Consider the following 18,825-nt stretch of genomic DNA (forward strand, 5'->3'; position numbering starts at 1 on the left):
CGCAGTAAGATACCATTGACAATATTGACATCAATATATTCTAACCTTATCAGAGCTATGTACACAACAATAACAATACCTCCTCTAATTCGACGTAAGGTCCAGCTCCTTCGGGAAACATTTCGTCAGCCACGAGTGTTGGCTTCATGTTGAAACAGATCGATTTACCTAATACGTATTTAACTCTTTGTTACGATGAGGGAACTGTATCAAGTTTCGTGGGGTGGAATCACGCATGCAAGCAAGAGCTATATGCAGGCACCGCAGGCACGTACTACGTACAGCACTGACACACCTGACAGCTGACTGCGCAATGCGCTGCGGCCAACGGCCTGGCCTGCGCACGTAATCAACCCCGGAAAATCAACGTATGATTCACGTGACCAGGTGACCAGGTGACCAACTCAACACTCAACTCGTCTCGAGCGCCACATATATATATATATTTGATAAATTTATCTATAAATGTTGTGCATATGATGATCGATAGTTAGCATCCACTTTACCTGTCATCGACAAATTATAAGTTTTTCGCTGTCGGTACAATACCGAGAAAAATAGTATTTGATTAGGCGAGGTGATGGAAAAAATTTAGTATAATATATTTATACATTTCGTTATTTTTTACAGGTCATGATGCGGCATGCGGCCTGTCCGCCCATATCTGACATATCTCGTAATTAAAATCATGGGTGACGAAAATTAGGAAAGCATCTGTGCGAATTAATAATTAGGCTGATCCGCGATAGTGCATGTTTCCGCGTTCTATAAAATATGGATATGATATGGAATATCCGATATAAATTAAACGCGATTATCCAATGATCATGGGCATCATGGCAATTAAAGAATAAAGAATTAGCGATTGAGAAGTGAAATTGCATACGATATATCTGCAATACGATTTGACTGTGAGGCTAAAACAGAGCGAAGAGGGGGCGAGAGTACTTGGTGCTCATGGTGCGCGACGCGGCGACGCGGCGGCGGCGGCGGCGGCGGCGGCGGCGGCCGGTGGCGGCGCGGCGAGTGGCGACTTACGCGGTGCGCGCGCAGTCAATCGGTCAAAATTCACCCTTGGCTCGTGTCGCTTGTCGCCGCGAAAGCGATACCGCGACTACAGCGAGTCCAAGAGATATTGGTTTCCTGGTGCGTGTGTCCGTGCTCGGCTTCTTTAATCTCGACACTGTATCCGAGTCGAGAGAGAGAGAGAGAGATCATATCGTGCCGATTTTGTCGTCTCGCTTTCGCTTCGTCTCTCGCGGGAAAGGTCCTCTCGTTGCTACTAATCCCTCGAATTAATCCCGAGTCCCGAGCGCGCGACTCGTCATCCTCGTCGACGTCGAGTAAAGTCGCCCGTCGCCCTCTTCGCGGCGACCATCAGCGACCATCGGCGACTGTAAAGTGTCGACAGCGTCGACGTCGACTGCTACAGCAGCGGATTATTTTCCCGCGCATATCATGCGGCTCATCCCGGTTTTTTAGCATCGGTTTCAAGAGAGAAAGAGAGAGAGAGAGAGAGAGAGAGAGAGCGAGAGCGAGAAAGGGAGAGAGGGAGGGAGGAAGGAAGGAAGGAAGGAAGCAAGCAAGAGAGAGCGAGCATCGGTGAGTATAGCTGTAGCCGTAGCCCACTGCCTCACGCCTCACGGCTCACGGCGCTCTTTATCAATCGTAGCAGATCGTACTGATCGTAGCATTCGTCAGCATTCGTAGCGCTCATAAGATAAGATTCAGATTTACCAGTACGTGTACAAGTTACAAGTAGAAGCCAATGTGCCTATGTGCCTATGCGCGCACGCTGCTAGTGCATGACCGCGTACGCGTACGGAACACCTTCCTCTGCGCTCTGCGCTGCGGCTGCGGCTGCGGCTGCGACTGCGACTGCGGCTACGGATCAATAACAGCCGTTGCGGTTATGGTAACGCGACCAGCTGATCTTCCCTTTTGGATAGCCGCGGTACGACGCGACGGTAGGACGGTACGAGCGTACAAACGGCCGGTTTTCCGCAAATACTTGCTACTATTTCCGCCATCCTACTACTTCTACTTGACAATCTTGACATGCGGCGCGGCACGACACGGAACTCGATTGTCCTCGCTCGAAAATTCTACGATACTTGTGTGTTGTATACAAAACAGACGTTTGAAATACGCGTATAATACTTGGCCAGTTTCACAGCGTAGTATTTCAAATCAACGTCTTTCATTTATCGCTAGATTTAGATCCTAATCTAGATCCTCAACTTTTCCTCACGATTTCCTCCTTCGCTTTCCTAATGTTTCACTCGATACGTTTATATAATATCGTGTGAAATATCCATTTTTATAACAATAAAGCGATAGAGTATACATATAAATAGTTTGCATATTTTGTCATCTATTATGTTTTACGTTAACGACATCTAAATTTTATATAGGTACACATCCAACTTTATTCGCGATACGCAAAAGTTTTCACTCGCGTTCGATCGCCTCTTCAGATAGTGTTACAATTAGTGTTAAGCGAGGCTATCGCTATCGCTATCGCCTCGCATTGTGTAAGGAGCTTTAGGGTTTACTTGTGCTTTACTTATATTCTTTCAAAAATGTTGAAAGCATTGCATAAAATTTGAAACGTAAGCCTATTTACGGATAATTTTAGCGTGTGAATCTTTTAAGATTTTTACATTTTACTAGTTAATTTTTTAGAAACGTTATAAGTTATATTTAACAATGTGTTTACGGTACAGAATTTGGTAATGGGCTTCAATAGAAGGACTCGATGCTGCATGTCAGTTGAACAAAATTCAACAAAAATGTCTATTAAAAATGTTGAAAACTAAAAAATTAATTTATGTTTAATATACATTGTCATTTAATTAAAGAATCGATTTGTGTGTGAAAAATGAACAAATTGTTTTGTTTAAAGAATAACAGTACCTACTCTTTACATATTTCGGCACAAAACACGCGTTAAAAAATATGTTCTTTTTTTTTAATTTTCACTTTGGATAGAATCTGTCAAATTATTCATCCTGTATGCTTTGTATTGCAGATAACATTGCAATTAATAATTGTCACTTGTTTATTTCATATTGTTAATTACAGATATTTTTGATCCGTGATAAATCAAATTTGTCAATCGTTCATTAAGCTTAACAATTTTATGAATCGATTAGTATTTATCTGATTTATTGCCCAGAACGATAAATCGACCGCAATTGTATATGAGAAACATACATACAAGTTATATTTAAGGGGGAAGGGTCAAGTAAATGACTAAAATTTTGCGATTTTTTTTTGAAGAGAATAATGAATCGATTGTTTTGAAAATTAGTGCACGTTTTTATTTAGTATTTAAACTACACACAGGAATTTTTTAATGTAAAAATAATGAAAATTCATTGAGCAGTAGCTGGTTGAAGTTGCCTCTTCATGAAACGCGCCGGGGATCGCAGAGACCGCACCGCTCTAATCATCTGAAATCAAAATTCGGGGAAAATTTCATCAATTTATGAAAAAACGCTCAACATGAACCTATTTAAGAAAAAAAATTTTAAATTAAAAAAATAATATAAATTAAGAAAAAACGATTTTTTCTTTTTTTTTTAAATTGTAATTATTTTTTTTAATTTTAGATTTTTTTTTAAATAGGTTCATGCTGAGCGTTTTTTCATAAATTGATGAAATTTTCCCCGAATTTTGATTTCAGATGATTAGAGTGGTCTCTGCGATCCCCGGCGCGTTTCATGAAGAGGCAACTTCAACCAGCTACCTACTGCTCAATGAATTTTCATTATTTTTACACAAAAAAATTCCTGTGGGTAGTTTAAATACTAAATAAAAAGATGCACTAATTTTCAAAACAATCGATTTATTATTCTCTTCAAACAAAAAATCGCAAAATTTAAGTCATTTACTTGATCCTCCCCCCTTAAATAAAAAATCATATTTCTATGCGATTGTATATTATACGTTTTACATTTTATATCTACCGCGATATACTAATGTACTAATGACTACCTATCGAATATGAGCCTTATTAGGTAGACTCTTATTATAGTCGCGTGCAATTTGCATTCCGACATGCTTTACGCATGTCACGCGTGTGCGCGTGCACGTGCACGTGCACGTGCACGTGCACGTGCACATGCACAACGTATATACGCGCGCGTGATGACTGATGAGATTATATTGTCGTAAGCGTATATAAATATCGGATGTATTCGTTTTGACTTGATGATTCTCATAAGAATTGAATTGAAGCATAAACCAGCCAGAGAGCGTTCGTGTCGCATCTTTTAATTTCCAGCGTGTCTATTCTTACAATTATATATATATATATATATATATATATATATATATAATATATGGAGGGGTAAAAACCAGAGTGTGGATTCGATCTTTATATCACTTTTTTTAGCAACATATTCGCGACACATTGATTTAAATTTTAAATGATTAAATGTGTGGTCGCTGTTTACGAAACAAATATTTCCCAAAAGATTGTTCTTGTTTGAATTTAAGTAACGCAACATATTTCTAATGGATGGATTGTATGCGTGTATTTTCAGTCAAGTGCGGAGATCCGAACAGCGCGGCGCGACGGAAAGATGCATGGATGCTGCATTATTTTGACGTTTAAGCTTAAGATATATCTAATTCTAAATAATAACGAAGCAAAGCACGTGTACGTGCGAGTTTCGAGCGTGTGTCAAGACTCAAGTGATCTGACGTATGCAGCATCATCATCGTAACGCGCGCGTATATTTTTTTTCATTATAATCTGGTTTATTAATCAGCGTTTAACGCGCGTGGTTAATCGTCGTGGAGTTTCTCTTCTTTCGTTGCTTGCACGCGCGCGCGCACGCTGCGTTTGCTGCATCTTTTTGCCTGCGAAATTTTCCGCGATTCGTATAAAAATTCTTACGGATATTCTTACGATGAGGATAAATACCTATGATCTGGTTTGTTTGCCACCTGTGCATAAACACTTTAATTGCGCTTCTACAAAATTATCCTCATGACGGGACTAGATGGAAGACTTTACGTCGATTTATTGGTGGGAAATCACAAGATTCTACGCATAAATCCGATCCTGTCATCGAATAGAAATTAGTTGGATGACTTGGCTGGCGATTTCTTTGAGGGAAGACACACTCGTCTTTTATATGCCCGCTCCCCCGTCCCGTGATAATTATTCTGTTTGTCTCTCTTGCCTCGCCAAATGTTTTACGTGGAAATCCACGTGTCCTTAGGAAATTTCCGAGGTTTGTGCAGTCTTGAAGAATTTCACCATTGTATACGATTTACATGAGTGGGATGAGTCGGTAGCGTGTCGTATCGTGTATTTAACTTGTCTTTCAATTACACGGGATTTTCCCGATGCGTTGGACGTGATGTCTTTCGACGAACTGTTACATAAGCGTATATAATTATATATTTATATTATATCGATGCATAATGTTCCAGTTGTTCTTTCCATTCGTATTTCGTCTTGTGCAATCTGCCCGTTTATGATGGTATAATGATAGTAATAAAATTACAAATTAACCACACACACGCAAAATGAACAAAAAATTAATGTCTCGCACGCAATGTCTAGCACTCCCTGTATCGTCATTTTCTGACGAAAAGCACGTACAAAGATAAGATATTATCGAACGCTATTACGCTTATCTTTGGCTAGTTCTAAGCTCTATATATATACTTTTATCATCTCCGTATCGAGGATGCAATTTTATGATGCTAAACTCTTTTACGATACAACTGCGATATATCGTATATAAATAAAGAATAGCTAATCTATCATTGTAGGAATATGACAGAGAAAATACAAAAAAATAAAAATAAAAAAAAAGATAACTTCATAGGTAACGTAAACGTTACGATTTTCTCAGAAAATAATCCATTGTTACTTTAATAATATGACGATCGCTCGATTATAAATTTCGAACGGAACGGAAAGGAAAAGGAAATGAAATGAAATCTTAGCTTTACCTATTAAAGCTTGATGGCAAGATGTGGTAAGATGTTGTAATATCGCGGTAATATGTTGCGCATATTACAATATTATGATTTTAAAACGTAGAGTCGTAGAGTAAAGCGGTACGCACAAGCGAGAGAAGAAAGCTGTTTCTTATCTGTATAATTCTACGACTCGCGCGTGATAAGCATTTCATATTATACATGGAAGCTATGTGGTTACTATGTGGCCACGAGTCGTTAGATTGGAAAGCGTTTTAAAGATTGCGCATCTTTCGTGCTCATACTTTTATTCGATATGTAAATTATCGTTGCTTTCGTGTACATATAATCGATAACGAATACAAATAACAAGCACACCAATAGTACATATGTATAGCTAGTTAACTCTACAGATATACATACGTTATATAAGAGAAAACCCTTTGCGGGATCTCTTTTGTGCCGCGCGACGCTATAAGTATAAGAGACTGGTAGCTTTCCGTTCAATCGCCACTTTCCGATTGTTCGGCACTTTCTCAAGTGCCGTCCTACGCGATTCGTAATTATCTCAATGCAAAATTGCATTAGTCGATAAAAACAAAAAACGGTATACTAGCGCGAGGATCCAAGGATATTAATCAATGATCAATCGACGAAACGCGTTTTCCCGATAATCGGCATAGTAAGGTAAAGTAGCATCATGCTACTTCTCGGAGTAAACCCTCCCTGCGTCGCGATGCGTTCGAGATCGGCACACCGCGTGACGTCACGACGAAACGCGTTCGAAGCCAATGGTCATATGTATCAGCGAGAGCGGGTACCAGCTATAATCAGTATTAGCCCGGTCATCCTTCTGTGCGCGCGCGACACGCGCAATGCCGATCGCGCGCGGCAAAACGAGGCGGCGCGGGCGATCTCTTCGCAGCTGAGAAACATTCCGAACTCCGATATTTGTGCGCGGAAAACTTTGCGTCAAAGCGCAGCCCGAGCTGCCCGAGCTGCCCGAGCTGCCCGAGCTGCCCGAGATGAAAGATATCATTTCGCGGACATGATGACGGATCACTGAGAGAGAGAGAGAGAGAGAGAGAGAGAGAGAGAGAGAGAGAGAGAGAGAGAGAGAGAGAGGAGAGAGAGAGAGAGAGAGAGAGAGAGAGAGAGAGAGATTCACGTTCGTCGATGATCGTTTTTCTCGAGCATCTCGCTAATCGCGGTGACTTTTAGCGTCGACCAAGAACAGACTCTCGCCTAAATCGCGCACTCGTTCGAGTTTTGAGTTAACGCATTCGCTCGTGGATCGGCGGTTCGTCGCCATCGGCGATCGTGACAACGCGTGCGTACGTCCTTTCTCTTTCTCTCTTTCTCTTCTCCTTTCCTCCCTCCCTCTCCCCCCTCTCCCCTCCCTCTTACCCCCCCCTCTCTCTCTCTCTCTCTCTCTCTCCAGCGATGATATTTCGCGGGATCTGGAGATTTCGCCGTCTCGCGAACGCGGGTGTTCGACCTCGTGCAAAGGCCAAGCGGTAGCGGTAGCGCGCGAGCGAGCGAGCGAGCTGCGCGACCTCGCAATATTAGTTGGATGTTAGAGCGCGACGTTTCTTACGCTTTTTTTGAACTGATCGTGCCTCGATGTGCCGTTTCGCTAAACGAGAATGGAATTGAACAGCTTGGATAACGGAAAGTAACCGATCGCATCACCGTTCATTATGGTTCGTCAATTCTTTACCTACTCGTTTATCTCTTGTATGTACTTTTGCCATCGAGTATCGGTGCCATACTACAGATACTTGTGATATGATAGGGTATTTAAGTTGGCTCTTATTTTAACGTCGCGCTTATGTACGCTAAAATACGCGATCTTAAGTCCGAGCGAAATCGAGCAGGAAATAAATAGTTTCGATAACGGCAAAGGTTATCGTAAACATGAATAATTCGTTGACAGTTGTCGTTGAGATTTCTTAAGTATTTTTTTCGCGCATTATATATGTATACTTTTACACCGTAGAATACGACCTTTGAATCTTTTGAACTTGTAAGCTGAGAAATCGCGCATTGTGATTGTATTAATCTGATTAATCACGCCGTCGCTCGCGATTGGGAATCTATATGTTATTCGTTCTCACCGGTAAAAATTCATAAAGACAGACTGCCTCTAAGGATGTGATACATAATAGTTTTCTCAAAAGTGTGTCTTTGAAGCGAAACGTGAAATTAATATCTATATGATATATGCGAGATACGTTGTCTTGAACGAGTATGATAAACGGTAACGATGTCTGACAATGAGATAATGTAGAGCACAGAGAGAGAGAGAGAGAGAGAGAGAGAGAGAGAGAGAGAGAGAGAGAGAGAGAGAGATGCGACAGTATTTATAAGCTGTGCGTTATGTCGATTTTTCAGCATATCACGAAAAACGCGTTATAATCGTGCAAAGAGAACGTATTAATCAACAAGACAATTAATCGTAACAATTAACGAACGTTTGAAATCATCTAATCGATTTGCCAAATTTTTTGGTTCGATAATTACTAATTAGAGATACTTAGCACGTTACACGCTATTTTTTTTCTAGTATGCCGTGCAATGTGCGTGCAATGTGCATACATGTCTCGCTACGCTGCGCTATATTCTTCTGAATTGCTTCGTTAAACGGTTTTTTTTTATTGCAATTGTATACATGTCAAAAATTTAAATACTTTTTGACATCTGTAAGATGAGAGTTATATATAAAGTAACCTCGTACGCGGGCGCGTTACACCATTCTTCTTAAGAAAATGCTGTATATAGAAACTAGAAACGCACGGAACGCGTACCTAACGCTTACCAATGCGCTTACTTAACACGAGTATACGATCGATGCGATGCTTCGCGTGGATGAGCGCACGTTATCACGACTCACGACACATGGTTCCAAGTTGATTCGCGGTTCGATGCCGATGCCGATGTCGATAACAATTAATGGACATCCACTTAATTCTCGGTCGAACATTAATACTATTCTAATATTATTTCGTTAATATTGATCGATAAATAAATAAATAAACCTTCCTAAGGCGCGGCGCGGCGCGGCGCGGCGTTACAAACGGAGGGCATAAGCCGTATTTTTAATGCCATCCCTCTGGCATTACACGTGCTTCAAGGGCTTCAAAGAATCATGAAAAATTTTTCATTAATTCATCGATTCCTTATCTTATCTTTTACGTCTGATACGTTTTTAATGTACGTCGTGTATCTTCGGTTTATTCTCAAGGAACGTATTCATTGAATTCACCTCTTAGATCTAAGATTATTTGCGATTTATGCGATTTATGAGCGTACGCCGGGCCGCTTCGATTAAATCGTAAGTAATGTTACAACTGTGACAAACGATTTGCAGCAAATTAAATACGCGCACATCGCGGATCGTATACGACGATGGGATCGATGAAATTATGACAACGCCCTAACGTTAATGCGTAAATGATATAAACGATATAACGCCGTGCTGGCGTTGAATTTGGACCGTGAACGTACCCTGGTTTACCCGTGCTCACTGGCACGAAGCCAAAATTGCGTAAAATTTTATCGGCGAAAGGCGCCTATTTCTTCGTCCTTACATATGACCGCATATATGACCGAATCGGATGTAAACGACGGAACGAGTGAACGAGTAAACGAGTAAACGACTTTCAGATTGTCTCTTGGGGATTTTTAGAATTTGTAAAAATAGACGAAACAGTCTAATTAGATATCGCCGAAATAAGATACGCGTTGCGCCTTGCGCCAGTGCCTTCGATAAGTCGTATCGCGCGATTGTTGTATAATACGAAATCGGACACCAATTTTATCAAATTCCTTCTAACCCGATGCGAAGACAGCTGCCTTAAGTGCCTTAAGCCTTCTAACTGAATACCTTACATTTTGTTTTCACTTATTGTCTTTTTTGAACGTGTGTGTGAACGGTCTAAAATATGCTTTATCTCTCAAATATATATTTCGTCGACAAGTCGTTTCTACGTATACAAAGATTAATTTCTATTAGACAGTTACTAGGGCAATTATTTTATCTTTGTATTTCGGACGATATCCCATGTTATCGGAATGTATCGTATCTCTTACTCACGTATATTTTATGCATATGTGTCAAAATATATAGTTAAACTTTTGGCAGTTTTGCTCACTTTTCGCGTGTCTATAATACCGTGAATTTCTATATTTCGGGCATTTACGCGCAGTGTGCAGCACTCGCGTTCGCGTGTTAAGGTTCCACGTAAAAAGTTAAATGGTCCTCTTCCTCTGATTGTGAGTTAAATAACCCGATAAGATCTAGGTCAACGTTAAATCTACGATTAGTTTTGACAAACGCAGGACAGACAAGTTGTGACATAACATATTTGACTGGCTTTTCAACATTGAACATCGAATTGGTCTGTAATATGTAAATTTTCAAGAAGCACACAACGGGTGCGCACCGTGCGACAGACAAACATATTTAATAAAATATGTTTTGAAACTGACAGCGTCATTTTCTAAGTAAGTAGACATTAAGTAAACGCAATTTTAAAACTTAATTTTCTTCATACTATTATACATATTTTCATTGACGTTTCAAATATATAAGCAATTTCGTAATGAGATCGAGTATTTGATGGTCTTAACCCTTGGATGTGCTCGGTTTCCTGACGAAAAATTGTAAAAGTTTAAAATAGCAAAGGAATGATTTTTTTCGATATAAGCGTGATGATTTAAATGAATACCACTGAAAAGTAGCATTGAGATATAATGTACTATTACTTGAAAAAAGGAAAAAATTTAATTGGCGGTGTTGGAAAATGTCTGTATGTAATTTTATTGAGAAAACGATTAAGTACTGGTAGATGAAAGACATTTCTCGTACATCCAAAAGTTGAACTTTTCTCAAGTATCGCGGCGCAGCACGGCGACAAATCATGTGTATAAACCGTGTCGCGTCGCGTCGCGTCGCGTCGCGTCGCGTCACGTCACGTCACGTCACGTCACGTCGAATCTCGACACTGACCCTTTAACGTCTGCACGAACTTGAAATTTTTGCTTATACCAGCAATCAAACTTTGAAAACAAATTACAATCGGCGTGGGTCGAGGTGGACGGTATAAAAGAAGAAGGAAAAGAGATCGTATGATACACTCGTGATCATCGTGGCTACCGTTAAATCCTTAAATTGATAGCAACTCATACACAATGAGCTTCATTTATAATCGCTGACTCTAACTCGAGCTACTTCGGCCGGTTACGAAATGCCAGAAGCGAGTCACACTGTGTCGAGTGTCTTTGCCAAACATCGAACTTGGAACATCTAATAATGCTCGAGAATGTTGCTTTAGAGAGTAAATATAGCCGAGCGCGCGAGACATTTTTTTCGTGACTGCGTGCGTCACATTGATCATCGTCGTGTTATTACACCTTGCGCTTAGCGACGGGATATACATGTATCATTTGATTCGATTTAAACGATAGATAGACAGACAGAGAGAGAGAGAGGTCGCTAAAGGTGCAGTCCTACGTAGAGGAAGAAGCGGAACGGAAAGGAAGCATAGTAAGGGGTAATAACCAATCACTTTCATTCCGTTCCGCTTTTATATGACTGGGTTCCCCATGGACGATATTTTACGAAAAAACGGAAAGAATTCTAATCTAAAATTTACAATAATTTTGAATTATCTTTGTTTTTCCATAAAATATATTCCATGAGATTGTTCCATTTATTATAGACAGATATTATCTTATAATATTAATTATTTGTATGAAGTATAATTGATAAAAAATGATTTTTAATATTTACGTATTTCCGTTTTTCTTGGTACATAGAGAACCCGGTCATATAAAATCGGAACGGATATTTGGAGAAACGTTCTGATTAGTTACCCCTTATCCACTGTGCTTGCTTTCCGTTCTTTTTTCTCTACGTGGGACTGCACCCCCTAATACCTTAAGGATAGTTGGTGCTTTCGGAAAAACGTGCTCTCTGACAAATCTACCATAGAATCCGTTTGCTGTCGCAAACGACACAAGCACTGCTTATACATTATTTAAACCCTTTTGGTTAAATCGTGATTTATCGCTCGAAATTCAGTTGCGTATTTATTACGCACCTCATTCTTATCCCTTTATTTATATCCTTCTGTCCTCCTTTTCTATCATCCACTTTTGTCTATTTCATCCATCGATTCTCTCTCCAGATGTGACGTATCCAGACGCAACACGTATCGCTGACAATGAGACGTACAGCTGGACCTTTTTTTTTCTTTGTTGTAGAATACAACGCGAGAACCGAAGCAGTACGTTTCGCCGCATGGGTGCCTGGGTTGACGAACGTTTCGCGGAGGAGGAGGTGGTCCCAAGTAATCAAAGTGCTACTTGGACTTGGAGAATCCGGGGCCGCAATTGCAATGGTGGTGGACCGTTGCATGGTCGACCGGGTGCCGACTATCAATCGCCAAACATCTTTACGTCGACCTGCTCGTCAGCATCCCTGTTACCGTTGCGCCGTCAGTTCACCAGGCAGCTCTACGAGTGGCCTTGTTTACCGTTGTTTAAGTCAAGGACGAAACTAGACCTCTATTGAATCGATCGTTTCGATTTGACACGAGAAGGGCCGCCGAAAATTCCCTTGCGAAATACAGAGTTGCTCGAGTTTTTGTTACCGTGTGTGATTGTTCGTGCGTATGTGTGCTATATGTGCGTATCGTACATCGTACGCGATCGGTTTCACGGAGAGGAAAATTGGATCGCAAGTAAAAAGTGAATCCCGAAAGTGAGTATCTCCCCCCGTATTCTTCGTTTCTTCAATATGGCCGAGTGGACCAAGTTTAACGATGCAGGAGACAAGCAGATTCGACTCGGCGAACGAAACTCGACGAATGATACGACGAGCGTAAGGCGATTGTATACCGAAACGAGCGACGATGAGATTATCAACGAAAGTTCACGTATGGCAAACAATCAAAGCAATAGCGATTGTGATGATAATCGCGAGGAGACGATCGTCGTAGACTCGAGTTCGGTTCGGAGGGGATCGGAGTACGTCAATGGCTTCCGAAACAATTCATTGTCAGAGTCAATGGAAAATGCGCGAGAGGAAGAAGAGGTGAGATTCGTGGAGAAGGATTCGAGGGACGAACGAACGGAGCAATCGGGCTCGAGGATACGTCGGGAAGCTCGTCGAGAGCTGAAAGAAGCTTCGCAAAATTTGCAAGGTTCGCCAAAGCGACCCAACAGCCTCTACAAAGAGGATGCGTCTAGTCCGCAGAAATTGAAGGGCGTTTTCAATGAGAGGGGTACAATTTTCAATGAGAAGAGTACCGAGAAACTCGTCAACGGCAAGTCTCCTAAGGAGGACAAGCAGCAGCATCACGTGCAATTCAACAAGGAGTCGTCGCATCAAAAGCAACAGCTAAGTCACGCCCCCGAGGAAAGGCCGCATCCAAGCCCGTCAATCTCCACGTCTACCACGAGCAGCTCCGAAGACAATTCCAGCTTGGGACAACTTTGCGAGGCCAGGCCTCCCGACGGAGGTTGGGGCTGGGTCGTCGTAGCGGCCTCCTTTATGGTAAACTTGATCGCGGATGGCATTACTTTCTCCTTTGGCGTGATATACGTCGAATTCCTCAATTATTTCGGCGAGGGCAAGTCCAAGACGGCGTGGATCGGCAGTCTCTTCATGGCGATGCCATTGTTATCGGGACCGGTCGCGAGTTTCCTAACCGATCGATACGGATGTAGAAAAGTAACGGTGGCCGGCAGCATTCTGGCAACAGCTGGGTTCGTTGTAAGTTCCTATGCGAACTCTATGGAAGTACTCATCTTCACGTTCGGCATCGTAGCAGGCTTCGGCTTGTCTTTGTGTTTCGTCGCGGCGGTGGTAATCGTGGCGTATTATTTTGACAAGAAGAGATCTTTCGCTACCGGTCTGTCGGTATGCGGTAGCGGAATCGGGACTTTCATCTTCGCGCCCGTCACGCAATATCTCTTGGCGGAGTACGGCTGGAGAGGAACCACGCTGATTCTCGCAGGATTGTTTTCGAATCTCGCTGTATGCGGATGTCTGATGCGGGACCTCGAATGGACTACCACTAGAGCGAAAGCGAAAACTCAAGAGAGGAGAAAGAATCGGGAAAAGAAGAGATCTAAGATCCAGAGTTCCAGCGCAGACTCCTTCTCCGCAACCAGCTCCGCCAACACGACCACGCAAACGCCTCACGGTGATTCTAAAAGAGGTTTTGCATCGGCCAATGCGATGATTATCGAGAATCTTCGGTCACAGGATGGCGGCGATGAGGAGAGCGGGGAGAAGTTATTCTCTAGCTTGGTGAATCTGCCTACCTTTGTTAAGAATGGGGAGAGAGTACCTCTGGAAGTGTTGGAACTGCTCAGCACGAACAAGACCATTTACAATGTCCTCCTACAAAACTATCCGAGTCTCTTGATATCGTCGAGGAGTTTCAGCGATTCCGGGGCCCTCCATGATCAACTGAGTACACCCTCGGCCCGATTTATATCTACGCCGAGTCCATTGGCTGAATTGCGAGCAACAACTGAAGGCAAGGACAAGGGCACGGACGATCGAATTTTGCGCGACGAACAACAGAAGCAGCAGCAGCAACAACAACAGCAGCAGCAGCAGCAGCAGCAGCAGCAGCAGCAGCAGCAGCAGCACCAGTCGGTAGAACCGGCGTATTTATGGTGGCTGAGGAAAATCAATTCCGATACTCCGTTGAGACGATCTAGCACGTTGGAACAACCGAGGAGGCTGCCAACTGCCTATTTGAAGGATATCAGAATGCATAGGCATAGTCTGACTTACAGAGGCGCCATGCTCAACATCAATCGATATCGTTTGAGAGCTTCGAGCTGCCCGGACATTTACAGAAATTCAATGACTACGATTGCCAAGACGAAGCTTGTCTGGTACGCTGGGCTCTGGGAATTTTGGGACTTGATCGTCGATATGCTAGACTTCTCGTACTTTGCCGACCTGAGGTTCCTGCTGTTTGCTGTCAGCAATTTTCTCTTGCACACGTGGTACGATGTGCCTTACGTCTATCTGACGGACAATGCGATCGAAGTTGGATTTAGCGAGACGGACGCGTCTATTCTGATCTCGGTGATCGGGATCGCTAACATGAGCGGCGAGGTAAGCACCGACGGAAATATTTGCCTAAGTAAATGACATTCCAATCTGATAATTTTCTAGCGATCAAAGTGAATCTTCTTTTTTTTAAACAGATTTTTCTGGGTTGGGCCGGCGATAGGGCATGGGTGAACGCGTCTATCGTCTATGCGGTGTGCATGGCGCTCTGCGGTACCGTTACCGCTCTGATACCGATAGTTGTCAGTGATTATTACACTCTATGTGCAGTCTCTGGTGCCTTTGGATTATTCATCGCAGCAAATTACAGTCTCACCAGCATTATCCTTGTCGAACTAATCACCTTGGAGAGATTCACGAATGCTTATGGTCTTTTGTTACTGGTTCAAGGAATCGCCAATCTGATGGGTCCTCCGCTAGCTGGTAAATCTTCGCGCGGTGACGCGAAACTTTGTTATATATATCCTCTCTCTCTCTCTCTCTCTCCCCCCCCCTTACAAATTAACGTAAAATAGTCACGAGCGTTACGGTAATAAAAAATTAAATTGAATATTCTGGATAACAAAATTAATAAATAGCAGATTTTTGGATATCGAACTACCTACGAGTGAATTCTGAGAATAAACAATTTCTTTTTCAGGGTGGCTATACGATATCACAGGCACATACGATCTGTCCTTCTACTTGGCGGGATTGTTCATTGCGTTAAGCGGCGTATTGTTATTAGTAATGCCTTTGATCGGTTTGTACCGAAAGTGTCGAAACGAATCCAGGGGGGTAACTACCGACAAGGATTTCAATGCGATAAACTGTGTGTAAATATGTCGATATTTATTGAAGGAACAAGAGCCCCAGAGACAAGCAATCGTCGTCGATGGTTCTGTCGCAAATTGGAATCGCGATGTCAAGGGATATCAAAGGAATTGCAACGCAGATTGCGAAAATTGCCACAGACACCCCTTAATTTCGTGGTAAGGTCATTTCACTGGCGACATGCTATTCACGAGTTGCTCGAGCCGGCTGTGGTGTAATTACATAGTTATAATTATAGTTTGTCGTAACACCCTTGTTTGTCGTAACACGGGTTCATCGACTTTCCGTGATGATTAATGCGAGCGACTCGAGGAATGTTATATAAAGTAAAATTATATGGTGACGAGAGTCGCACATAAGTGGAGTTGCAACTCTCCGCTATATTATATTATATTATCAGTCGATGTTTTACCAAAGCTTTGCGAAAGTTATCAGGTCGTTTCTAATCTCTTGGACATTGCGCAAGAAAAATTATTTCGAGAATATAAGCATAGTTCTTTTTTAATATTTTCAATAGCGTAGCGCGATATTACGATATAGTAATATATGTACAAATTAGGCATATGCCGTTTGCGATAATATAAAGTCAAGGGCCTGCGGAAGGCTCGCTACGAACCACGTGTTGACGTCGATGATTGTATCTTGCTTGAATGGATATATATTGTTTTCGCACGGCAACGACTAACAATAAGTATAATTTCGAATCTCAGGATACTACCAGCACGTGATGCTGCATATGTAGTGGTTCGAAATCGGCACTTCTAGTGTCCTGGTTTGCGTGTACAGAAGAAAACATATAAGTTCTATGCATGTTTGTAGTCGCTATCTCTTCATCGAGCGAATTGTATGTATTCTCAAGCTAGACAGACTGTACAGCTGATAAATTGACAAGTTATCCTCTTTCCTTTGGATAACGCGAAAAATATTGTAAATTAATCGCGTCATATAGAGCCTGAGCCTGAGCTTTTGTAATCGTCTTCGTACAACGCGTGTCCTTCGCGTACGAGTTTCGCGAGTTACTTTCGCATCGTTGGATCGTAATTGAGTTTGAATTTCAAATTATAATACCAATTTAATGAATGCAAAAACTCGAGATGTATAAATGTAATAAATTGGGATAGCAATTTTTTTTCTTTTTTTTTCCACGTAGAGCGCGATAAGCGTATTTCGTAGGGAAAACACGTCTATAAAATAGACATGGGTGTGTATAGAATTTCTGTGATCGTAAACTTGCTTTGTCAATTTCGTTAGCTATAACAAGTAGACCACAGACCACTACCTCCGTTACTAGAGCGTACATGTACACGTACACCCGCACACGCGCGTATATGCGGGTGTGCGTGTACATTTTGTTTCTTAATCAAGTGAAGCGTAATCTTTGCTTACTAATCACGCATTGCTGCTCGTTTTTCTTTTTGTTTGAAAGAAAGAGATACGCCGGGGGACACGACGTCACCATTGTAGCGATTTGCAATCGTATACAATAACGAAGAACTGTACGAAAAGTTACTAGTGTACCGCGAAAGGTGTTAACGTGAACACGATAGAGTATGAGTGATGAAGATTCTTTATTCCCATCCTGGAAGATTTTTAAATAGAATGTATTGTATACATATTATATATTACTTGGCAAAGTAAACATTTTGCTATTGATCGCGCGATGGCGATCAACGCAGTACGAGATAGAGGTTCTTTAAAACTAGTCAAAATCGCACTGTACGATATTTTAGGTATTATCGATTCCACCACCAGGAGAAATTTTATATTCCAAAAAGATATCTCTTATATTGTATATGTAGTCATAGGAAGAATACACGTACGTATATAACATTACGAGGCCTTTATACGGAGAAACAAAGTACGAAAGATATTTACTGCTTTCACAGATATTAATAATTAGACCGTTTAGGCAGCAACAGCAACGACCGCGTAACGAGTTTCGAATATTCTTTGTTAGAGTGCCGAACTGACCGAGTATAATTTGATACCCGCGGCGAAAGTAGGTATCGTATAATTGTCGCCTGCAATCGATCGCACGTTTGATTTAGAATTTAGATACACACAAATCGATCGATGTCTCGTAATCGCGTAACCGGTGCCAAGTCTAAATTCTGAGAGTGCAATAATTTGTTTCCCAGTCCCAGCATATACGCTCGTCGTATACATCGGGCGTACGTATTATAATAATATGTACGTACGCAGCCTTATATGGCATCTACGAAATGAGTATAAAGCAATATTTTAATATAAAAAGGAAAATTGTGTATTTCATATATTTACGATATATCAAGTTGCCGGCTTCACACGAGAGTCTGATGACTTTCTCAACGGTAATATTAAGCGATAGTTATTAAGACGAGGAACCCGGGACGCAAATAATCTGCGTTTATCATAAAGGATAAATGAGAACTTTTAATAGAATATCGATGGAAAAGAAAATCTCTCAGAGTGATTCCTTCCAGTAGAAAAGAGTATTAAAAAAAAAAAAAAAAAATGTAGAAGGGAAGAAGCAAGCAAACGTCGCAACTCGAGTGACGTTTCGATAATCAGCTTATATTATGTGAAATTCGTATGTCAAAGTCAAGTAAAGTTTCAGGATTCTACTGAAAAATCTTGAATTATATTTGCAACAATTCTAATCATTAATTATAGATCGTTACTATATATCGATCTAGCGCGTGTCCCTATTATAAAATGCATCCGATACCTCACGTGTACATATAGCGTATAGCTATATGTATAAAATGTGATCCGATACACCTATTGGCGCAAAACATTACCGATCTGAACGTACGTTCTTGTTGACTCTTAAATATATTAATTAAAGGAATGAATCTATGATTATAGTCTTACATGTGTGTATTATATATAAATTCTTAGCCAATACCATGCAATCCCTATACTTACCGAGAACGAAATGCGATATTCGGTTTAACAATCAGCACAGATACAATAATATATTGGAAAAT

General features: G+C 41.4%; 1 protein-coding gene across 7 annotated transcripts; it reads left to right on the forward strand.

Annotated features, from left to right (window-relative positions):
• Window positions 1-1,033: 1,033 nt before the first annotated feature.
• LOC139777185 (monocarboxylate transporter 9) lies at window positions 1,034-18,708 on the forward strand. Of its 7 annotated transcripts, none has more exons than XM_071714444.1 (5): window positions 6,760-7,646; window positions 10,285-10,449; window positions 12,211-15,088; window positions 15,181-15,466; window positions 15,684-18,708. In XM_071714444.1, the coding sequence occupies exons 3-5, from the start codon at window positions 12,746-12,748 to the stop codon at window positions 15,860-15,862; spliced, it is 2,808 nt and encodes a 935-aa protein (XP_071570545.1). In that variant the 5' UTR covers window positions 6,760-7,646; window positions 10,285-10,449; window positions 12,211-12,745; the 3' UTR covers window positions 15,863-18,708. The 7 variants fall into 7 exon arrangements, with proteins under 7 accessions (XP_071570547.1, XP_071570545.1, XP_071570542.1 ...); XM_071714441.1 differs by lacking the exon at window positions 10,285-10,449 and having other exon boundaries at window positions 6,760-7,277; window positions 7,385-7,646; XM_071714442.1 differs by lacking the exon at window positions 10,285-10,449 and having other exon boundaries at window positions 6,760-7,273; window positions 7,385-7,646.
• Window positions 18,709-18,825: the final 117 nt, after the last annotated feature.

Source organism: Temnothorax nylanderi, unplaced genomic scaffold (genome assembly GCF_030848795.1).
Source record: "Temnothorax nylanderi isolate EJ_2023f unplaced genomic scaffold, tnyl_v1.0 TNYL_tig0140_pilon, whole genome shotgun sequence".
In the NCBI taxonomy this organism is placed as follows: Eukaryota; Metazoa; Arthropoda; class Insecta; order Hymenoptera; family Formicidae; genus Temnothorax; species Temnothorax nylanderi.

Bases quoted from the DNA above. Each gene is read 5' to 3' on its own strand.
- LOC139777185 (XM_071714446.1), top strand. From the start codon at position 12,746: ATGGCCGAGTGGACCAAGTTTAACGATGCAGGAGACAAGCAGATTCGA. The intron at 15,089-15,180 runs GTAAGCACCGAC...TTTTTTAAACAG, and splicing joins TCGCTAACATGAGCGGCGAG to ATTTTTCTGGGTTGGGCCGG. The intron at 15,467-15,683 runs GTAAATCTTCGC...TTTCTTTTTCAG, and splicing joins GATGGGTCCTCCGCTAGCTG to GGTGGCTATACGATATCACA.